The sequence below is a fragment of the Oculina patagonica genome, chromosome 4 (assembly GCF_052425735.1).
Source record: "Oculina patagonica isolate OP01 chromosome 4, crgOcupat, whole genome shotgun sequence".
Classification (NCBI taxonomy): Eukaryota; Metazoa; Cnidaria; class Anthozoa; order Scleractinia; family Oculinidae; genus Oculina; species Oculina patagonica.
This window is the reverse complement of record NC_135761.1, coordinates 25,798,418-25,808,325: the sequence shown is the minus strand read 5'-3', so window position 1 is coordinate 25,808,325 and position 9,908 is coordinate 25,798,418. Positions and strand designations below refer to the sequence as shown.

General features: G+C 44.0%; 2 protein-coding genes across 2 annotated transcripts; both read left to right on the top strand.

Moving 5' to 3' along the window:
• Positions 1-2,458: 2,458 nt before the first annotated feature.
• LOC144648267 (uncharacterized) lies at positions 2,459-4,663 on the top strand. The gene has a single exon (XM_078507884.1). It carries the CDS (start codon positions 2,459-2,461, stop codon positions 4,661-4,663), a length of 2,205 nt encoding a protein of 734 aa, XP_078364010.1.
• Positions 4,664-9,214: 4,551 nt separating this feature from the next.
• LOC144648266 (forkhead box protein I2-like) lies at positions 9,215-9,667 on the top strand. The gene has a single exon (XM_078507883.1). The coding sequence runs from the start codon at positions 9,215-9,217 to the stop codon at positions 9,665-9,667; it is 453 nt and encodes a 150-aa protein (XP_078364009.1).
• Positions 9,668-9,908: the final 241 nt, after the last annotated feature.

The window sequence follows — 9,908 nt, the reverse complement described above, 5'->3', positions numbered from 1 at the left end:
GGGGGCCTGTCCGAGAGTGAAGCATAAGAAGCGTTTACTTTACTACCGTAACCAGGAAAGGTGCAAATTTAAAGTTGTGTGGTTTGTGGCGATTTTGTGAAGTTTATCGTCGAGGAGAATCGAAGGACAAGCAAGCGGCATCTGTGAGAATTGTTTGTTTTGATTATTTGCTGTGTGTAGAGCACAAGAAGTGTTTATTTACTAACCTAACCGCTAGAAAGGAACAGTTTCTTTCAAGGTGTGTGGTTTGTGTCGATTTGTCGAGTTTATCGTCGAGCCGGAGAATCGAAAGTAATTGTGTGGATTGTTTGTTTGACTATTTGCCGTGTGTGAGTGGAGCACAAGAACGAAGAGTTTATTTACTACCGTAATCGCAGGAAAGAAACAAATTAATTCGAAGTGTGTGGTTTGTGGAAATTATCGTCGAGGATAATCGAATTACAAGTGAGTCACGTTTGTGAAGATTGTTTGCTTCGAATATTTTGTGGTAAACGTTTAAGCGTTTTTAGCAATGGAGAAGTTTATTCAGATGGGAGAAAAGTTTGGACTCGAAGGAGAAAAGCTGCTGAAATTTGTAAAAGAACAAGAGGAGAAAGAGGAAAGACTTCAGAGAGAAAAAGAAGAGAAAGAGGAGAGACTTCGCACACAACAAGAGGAGAAAGAAGAGAGACGTCGACAACAAGCAGAAGAGAGAGACGAGAAGCGTCGGCAGGAAGAAGATGAGAGAGAAGCAAGGCGCCAGGAACGCGATCTCCGAAAAATGGAAAGGGAAGCGGAACTTTTGAGACAGAGAGAAGCGATCGAAGCCGCGAAAAGGCAGCATGAGTTGGATCTAGCACGTTTGGCGGGAGATGGACATTTCCCCGCACAACCGAACAATAACAAAGAGGAACGAGCCAAGGCACCTAAACTACCGTCATTTGTGGACGGCAAGGATGACCTCGATGCCTATCTCCAGCGTTTTGAACGGTTTGCTACGAACGCTAAGTGGGAGAAGAATGGTTGGGCTACAAAGCTTAGTGCTCTGTTGACAGGACGCGCCCTGTATGTTTATTCACGATTGTCAGAGGAAGCCGCTACGGATTACGATAAAATGAAACTGGCACTGATGAAGAGGTATGATTTAACTGAGGACGGCTACCGTCGTAAATTTAGAGTTTCTAAGCCTGAGATTGATGAAAGTCCTGATCAGTTTGTTGTGCGCTTGAGTACATATCTAATGCGGCGGGTCGAACTCTCTAAGACCACTAAGAGCTTTTATGGCCTAAGAGATTTGATAGTCAAGGAGCAATTCATCAATTCATGTCCGAAGGAACTAGCCATTCACTTACGTGAAAGGGCTCCAGAGACACTGGAACAGATATCCCAGATTGCTGATCAATACTTACAAGCTCATGGAAAGCACGTGTTTAGTAGTGGACGAAGTAGACCACCAGCCCCACCCCAAAAGGATGATGACGCAAAGAAACCGCCCATTCAGCCTAGCCAGGTACAGTGTTACAAGTGCAATGGTCGGGGGCATAAAGCTCCCAACTGTCAAGCCGTATTAAGGTCGTGTTTCTTGTGTGGAAGGCAAGGACATGAAGCGAGAAATTGCCAAGTGTCTCTCAAAGTGAATTTGCCGAAGGCTGGAGGATCGAGTAAGCCTCGTGTACCTGCAGCACCACGTGACCAAGTGAGTGCGGGCTGTCTAGTTCAGCCACCCCAGCTAAACGCTACGCCAGAGGAAGTCAAGTCTTGTATTGAAGAGGATCAGCTCCTTTTAGCCTGTGGAAAAAGGATTCCGTTGCTTAGCAATGCGTGCGTGGAGCCGTTAACTGGAGCTAGAAGCAAGATGCCTGTTGTAAAGGGTAGAGTGGGTGAAAAGACAGTGGATGTTCTGAGAGACACTGGTTGCAGTGGTATTGTAGTAAAGAAGGAGTTAGTTTCAGAGGAGCAGTACACTGGTGACTTCAATTGTATGCTGCTTATAGACAATACTGTGAGAAAAGTACCTATTACAAAGATCACTGTGGACACCCCTTACCTGTCAGGAGAAGTTGAAGCACAGTGCCTCCCCAATGCGATCTATGACCTTATCGTTGGTAATGTGCTTGGTGCAAGAGCCGCAGATGACCCTGACCCCAGCTGGCAGGAAGCGTGTGCCGTGACCACTAGAGGTCAAGCTTAGAAAGCCGGAGAACATACCCCATTGAAGGTACCAAGTTCATCAGAGAGTCCCATAGTAGATAGAGAGAAGCTTATGCAGTTGTAGCGTGAGAATGCGAGTTTGAAGAAGTACTGGGACTGCGATGACACTCGAGTGAAGGGCCAAGCTGAGATCTCATTTGAGCGAAAGAGCGGAGTCCTGTATCGAGTTTACAAGCACCCGTACGTAAATAGTGGAAAGCCCGTGAGACAAGTTCTGGTTCCAACCCCGTTGAGACGCCAAATCATGGATGTAGCTCACGGGTCAATAATGGGTGGACACATGGGCATAAAGAAGACAGCTGACAAAATTCAGGCTGCGTTCTACTGGCTTGGTATCCAAGGAGATGTCACGCGACATTGTAAATCCTGTGATGTATGTCAGAAGACCGTACCAAAGGGATCAGTCCCCAAAGTCCCGTTGGAGAAGATGCCGATAATTGACAAGCCGTTTAAGAGAGTAGCAATCGACCTGATTGGTCCGATAAGCCCGCCAAGCGAGGAAGGTCACAGATACATACTGACGCTCGTGGATTATGCAACTCGATACCCAGAAGCTGTGCCGTTGAAGAACATTGATACAGAAACCGTTGCAGAAGCCCTAGTAGACATCTTCAGCCGCCTTGGAGTACCGGAAGAGATCCTTAGCGATCTGGGAACACAGTTTGTCTCTGAATGTATGAAGGAGGTAATGCGTCTCTTGAGCATCAAGCAGCTGACGACAACTCCGTACCACCCCATGTGTAATGGTATGACCGAAAAGTTTAATGGATCACTGAAGTTAATGCTGAAAAGATTGTGCAGTGAGCAGCCAAAGCAGTGGCATCGCTACATCAACCCGCTGCTGTTCGCCTACCGTGAAGTTCCCCAGGAGTCTACAGGATTTGCACCGTTTGAGCTATTGTATGGGAGAGCTGTCAGAGGACCCATGTACATTCTGAAGGAACTGTGGACGAAAGAAGTAGAAGAACCAGAAGTAAAGAACAGTTACCAGTATGTCTTCGAGCTGCGCGAGAAGCTAGAAGATACTCTCAACCTTGCCCACAGTGAGTTGCAGAAATCCCAGCAGAAAGGGAAGCACTACTATGACCGCAAAACGAAGGTCCGCAAGCTCCAGCCAGGGGACAAGGTACTTGTATTACTGCCAACTGACCACAACAAGTTGCTAATGCAGTGGAAAGGCCCTTTTGAAGTCAGCGCTGTTGTAGGCCTTAACGATTACAAGGTCAAAGTCAAGGGCAAAGAGAGAGTTTACCATGTCAACCTTCTCAAGAAGTATTTTGAGCGAGAGGAGCCAGCAGAAGTGTCCGCGGTAGCAATTGAGGCTGAGACTGAGGAGACAGACGCTGAAGCCGACTTCCTGGAGATTGGAGGATATGTACCGAAGGAGTCTATCCGTGACGTGACTACAGGACCCAATCTTAGAGATGACCAAAGAGATGAGTTTCTGGACTTGGCACACCAGTTCTCAAGTCTATTCACCGAAGCGCCTGGTACCACGAACTTGGTTCAGCACCACATCAAGCTTACGTCAGAGGAGCCAGTCAGATCTAAGCCGTATCCTGTTCCGTACAGCCTCAGAGAATCTCTTAAGGAGGATATTAACGATATGATTAAGATGGGCGTGATCAGAGAATCTAATTCGCCGTATTCGTCACCCGTTGTTGTTGTGAAGAAAAAGGATGGGACGAACAGGGTATGCGTTGATTACAGAAAGTTAAACAAGCTAACTGTATTTGATCCTGAACCAATGCCAACTGCAGAGGAGCTTTTCCAGAAATTAAACGGTGACAAGTACTTTTCGAAGATTGACCTTAGCAAAGGATACTGGCAGATAACCATACCGGAGGAAGATATCCCGAAGACAGCCTTTGTAACGCCTGATGGGTTGTATGAGTTCTTGAAAATGCCATTTGGGATGGTTAATTCCGCAGCAACCCTTAAACGCGCCATGAAAAGGTTACTGAAGGGTCTGCCAAACGTCGAATTCTACTGGGACGATATCCTAGTCCACACCCGTACGTGGGAGGAGCATCTCGAAGCCCTTCGTGAGCTATTCAAGCGACTACTACAGTTCGGGATGACAGTCAGACCAAGCAAGTGCATTTTTGGCGTAGACAGTGTTGAGTTTCTTGGTCATCAGTTGCAGTGTGGTCTAGTAGGACTTTATGAGGATAACGTGGCTAAGATTAGAGACGCCCCAAGACCTAGCACCAAGAAGCAGATACGTTCGTTTATGGGATTGGCCGGATACTATCGAGATTTCATCCCAAATTTCGCTGCAGTGGTAGCTCCCCTCTCGGACCTAACACGCAAGGGCCAGCCAAACAGAGTGGAGTGGGGTGAAGCCCAGGAGAGAGCTTATCAGTCAGTCAAGGCACACCTTACAAGCACGCCAATTCTGCATCTCCCTGATCCTAGCAAGACGTACTACTTGAGAACTGACGCATCAGATAATGGTTTGGCGCTGTTCTAATGCAAGAGCATGAAGGAAAGCTGTTTCCAGTTTGTTACGCTAGCAAGAAACTGTCCAACGCGGAGCGGAATTATTCTACTATCGAGAAGGAGTGTTTAGCCATTGTGTGGGGGATCAAGAGATTTTACCTATACTTGTATGGAGTACGTTTTGTACTGCAGACAGATCACGAGCCTCTCAAGTACATGAACAGTGCTAAGTTCGTGAACAGTCGTCTTATGCGCTGGGCGATCTTTCTTCAGAGCTATAACCTGAAAGTTGAAGCTATCAAGGGATCAGACAATGTTGGAGCAGACTACCTGAGCCGAGTGGTTGAGTAAGAAGGACAAATCTAAGACACTGGACTACCCCCAATTCTGTAAAGTCAATTTTTCGTTATTATTGAGAAATGTTAGCAAATTTCTTTTCAAGAGGGGGTTATGTTACAAAAAATTGTGTTACTTCCGAAACTGAGCGTGACATTGTTCGTGACATTGTCCATGTGACGTATTTTCCCACGAGGATGTTTATTTTTAGACTTTCGCTTAGGCCACGTGATAGAGACTTTCCGCCGGAGAAGAACTTCAGACGAGAAGTTTTTTGAGTTGATTGTCGAAGGGTGCGACATGTTAAGCTGGAATTGAGTAAAATTGTTGTGTTACCGAGAATCCTGCGTTCAGTCTGGTAAACGTTTACTTCACCAAACCGAATCCATTCGTAACACATACAATCTTTCTTGAACCAGCTCTTTTTGTGCGATGAAATTCATTAGAAACAAGGCGATTAATTTCCGAACTCCTCAACACCCGACGATCTTTAGAGAACAAAACCTTTTTGCTCTTTTCAGACTTTTGAGCTGTGCTTTGTTCTTTTACAAGAAAAAGGGTGGTTTTCCTTTCACAAGCATAAGTAAAGCATCATATATGTCATCTGCAATTGCACACGGGTTTCTATTTCCTCGTCTTCCGACAGTTTTATCACAACAAATACAGGACTGGATCGAAAGTAAACTTAACAAAACAAACAGCGACAAGACAAGAACCAGCGAGCTCTTCATTTTGATGCCAACTAAACCCAATGCATACATAAACAAGTAGACAGTACCAGGCTAATAAAGTCTAGACATGTCCTAAACACTGAGTGGGCACTTGCTACAGAAAAACGTAAGTTTCGAAAACGCAAAGTGCAGAGTAAAAAAGAGATACATATATAAAAAAGAGATAAATAATAAATTAAATACGTAAAAAGAAGACAAAACGCATGAAAAAAAAAATAAATAAAAGAAAACCCCACTCTCATCCAAGTGATAGGCAAAACGACGGTCCACGACTGTCAATCATCTCCGGATGTCAATCATCTCCGCCTCCTATTCTGTCGTTGAGCTACTGGATTCTAGGTGTACTCCAATCTTTCAAATCCCGTGTTTGAAACCTGTGGTTTAGGTTGCAAAATATGAGGTCTGTTCTCCGCACACTTATATTATTTTTGTGGTCATTAATAATGCATACGAACATGCAGGGATTGAAGAGTCTTTTCAAAATTCCAACAAAAACAGGGACGCACCATTAGAAAGGTTATGGGATGTCGGGCAAGGGAATATTTTATTACAAATCAAGCAAAGGGAAAATGACTAATGCCACGATATAACGGTCACAAAGAGTTCCACTACAGAGAATCGCCTAAAAAACCAAGGAAACGAGTAATTTAAAATCAAGCAATTTAAAAGTATTTTTAAAATCGAAGAGGCCGACGATGCCAACGCACATGGCTGACCCCGATGACGATGAACACGTCCACCCTGGACGACATCTTTAGGCTTTCCATTAGCGCAGTTTTGCGTTGTATCTTACTCCGCGAGCAAACTACGCGTCTTACGTTGTTAAAGTTGAAGAGAACTTAACACCTCTCTCTTATAAATAGTATAAATGCCTCATATCTATTTAACACCACCTTCTAAGACCCCTACAATTTAATAGACACCCCGGGCGTTTATTAGATCCTTTACGGGAATTTCATTAACTGTAACATGACAGAGGGTTTTGCTTTACGTTGAGACGTTGTTTGGCAACTGTTATCATCTAGGAGTTTTTAAATCTAGCTAATCAAATTAACCGTTTTGAACTATCGTATCAACAAAGGAAATTTAAAACGGTTCATTTGATTGGCTGTTCCTTTTATTTAAACCCAGCAACTCAAATCGTGTGTCCCATATGCACGGGTTCTGCATGCCGACGCCGGATTAGAGAAACAAGCAGCTCTTGCGATGGAAATGGAAAGTAGTAACATACGCCACTCGACTAACAACCGGGCCCAGGCCACGAAGATACCTTTTCGAACGCGTCTCGCAACACGATCCAACCATGTTGCAAGATGTTGCGTGCGTTTGGCCGGGCCTTTACAGAAAAGCACGGGAACACACAACGTCCTCTGAAATGGACATGCCACGAGGAGACCACAAGCTGGAACATAACACCGCTAATAGGTCCAAACACAGGTACAAAATGGTCGGTTAATCTCAGTGAGGGTGGTAAAGCTGGGATCTAGATCACATTTCACGAAAAAACAAATGGTCATTTTAAGTGTAACGCATAATAAAATACAGTAGCCATTATACAAAACCAAGTTCAAAGGTGTTAAATTACCGATCGGAGTATTAAGTGACCTGGGGCCCAGAATAACAATCAGTCCCATACACTGGTCACGCAATTTGCTACATGTAGTCTTGTTTCAAACTTTCACGAGACGATTCACGGCTCACTGCTAGGTAACCAGATCACGTTTCACGAAAAAATATAAAGCCATTTTGCAATTCACGCGAAATAAAAAACCTTTCAAGGATCACGAAAAACCTTTACCAAAAACGTATTCATGCCGGGTTGTCTTAATATATAATCGCAGGAGATTGACTGCTAGTGATCGATATATCCCGACCATTATATCTAGTAAAGTACAGTTCGCTAAAACGGGTTTATCAGACGTTCAAAGTGAATATTTTAAAGCTTTCGGTGAGTTTGTGGGAAAAACTATTATCATGCAAATCACTCAGATTTCGATTCATAATAGAAGTATAAAAGCCCGATTCTTCAACTCTCGTTGCTGATTTTGATAAACTGGCACTAAACATTTGCAATATAAAGTCAAAGGAACAGCGTCTAATACGCGGCCATAAACGAAGTGAGGTAATAGTTATCAGTTATTTTGAAATGATTGATTTCATTGAAACAGTAAATATGGTGGCAAATGAGGATGCAATGTTGCAGAAAGTTCATAGTTGCGGACACACAATATTTTCCCGTTTGGCCTCAAACGCAACATTTGTCGCGGACACAAAAGATGTATCCGAGACACAAAAAAATGCTTTTTGATTTTTGTCAGAAACATTTTGTGTCCGCCGCAAATGTTTGCCCGTTTGCGCGGCATGAAAACCCAGACACAAAACACTTGTTTTGTATCCCGCTTGTTTGCTCACCAAAGAAACGTCATAAGCAACAATGTATCCACAACAACGTGTTCTCGTTAGCTACCAGCACCCAATGATTATATTCAAGCGTATCACTGAATAAACAATTCTAAGGGCCTGTTTACATGATTCCGGAATGACTTTCATTCCGGAACGAGTTCATTCCATCCCCATACATTTCTCTGTATCTGTTTACATGATACCGAGACGAAAGTCAAGTCATTCCGGAATGAGTTCATTCCGGTTTTCATTCCGGAATGAAAGTTTCGTTCTGGAATGACATTTCATTCTGGTATCATGTAAACACAGAACGAATTTCGTTCCGAGATGAAGCCGCAACTCGCGAAACCGCATACGGACTCCACAGTTTGAATTCAGAGCGAAAAACGTAATAGCATTTACTGTTTAGCCCAAAGAAGCAGCTCTATGGTCAAATTACTCGTTAAAATTGCAGATACGGCCATTAATGGCCACAAAAATATGTTTACGCGAAACATGCGCCATCTTGTTTTGACCTCGCGCGAAAACCACGCACGTGAAAATGCCTTTGGTTGAACCGACCGACTCTGTCATGTAAATGCAGAACGAACTTCATTCCGGAACGAGTTTCGTTCCGGAATGAAAGTCATTCCGGAATCATGTAAACAGGCCCTAAGTCATTCACCATACGTTACTCCGAAAATTTTCCTCTTATTCATTCTGTGGTTCAGATGTATCCACTGGCGTGATCGAGTATGGTAAAATTACGTTGCCGTGCGCCTTTCAGACACCAGATGCCTTTCAGACGTTTTGGAACGTTAGTAAAGCCTTAAAGAAAAAAAAAAAACAATCCCAAACAAAAAGGTATACAAAATTAATGTACTTGGTTGTTTTGGCTAAAAGGTACTTGTAGAAAGCTTTATTTCGTTTAGCAGTCTTTTATTGTTCGCATGATAATTTTGCCTTGTGAAAATGGAAACTCTTACTTGTAAAAGATAACCTTGCGGTTAACGGGACAAAAGAGGGCGTGTTAAATCATCATTCAGATAACTCTTATTTCAACGCGCCGTTGGCCTGTCTGGTGTAGTTTGCACTCTCTGCTGGCTTGCGTAAGTTTCTAAGCTAACGTGAAAATGAAGAAAGTGGAGCAACTGAATCAGAGGGAGCGTCTTCGCAAATCATCTGGCGACCCAAGCGATAAGAAAAACGTTAGCACGCAAGAAACACAAGAAAAGAAACAAAAACGAAAGCGAAATTCGTGTCCTTTGTCTTACATCGAGGTCATTGCCAATGCCATTCTCAGTTCTCGGCGTAAAGGAGCCTCTTTGTCCGAGATCTACAGCTTCATCGAAGACAACTATCCTGAATTCACAGAGAACAGAGTCCGTTGGAAGAACACAGTCCGCCACAATCTATCCCTTCACGAGTGCTTTCAGCGAGACGAAATTGCTTTGCATAGGTCAGGCTGCCGCTGGCGTATTCATCCCAGCTTCGTGGCCGAGTTCAGCCGAGGAGATTTTTCCAGACGCAAGGCGACGCAGGTTCCTCCATTTGCTTTAGATAGTGGGTTCAGTCCGCATGGGTAAGTCCCTTACCCATGCCTGCCTCAGCTCTTTCTTGTCACATGTGTCAGCCAACCTCTTCGACGTTTGTACCACATTTTGGAATGTTCCAATTTCACAGACAGGGCATGCATGTACCGTACGGGCAACATCCATATTATCCGTGGGATCACTACATGCATTGAGCTTCTATACCGCGGAACACACGCGGTTCTTTACATGCAAGAGGTGCTGACGAGTCAGTATGGCCGAAAACTGAACGACA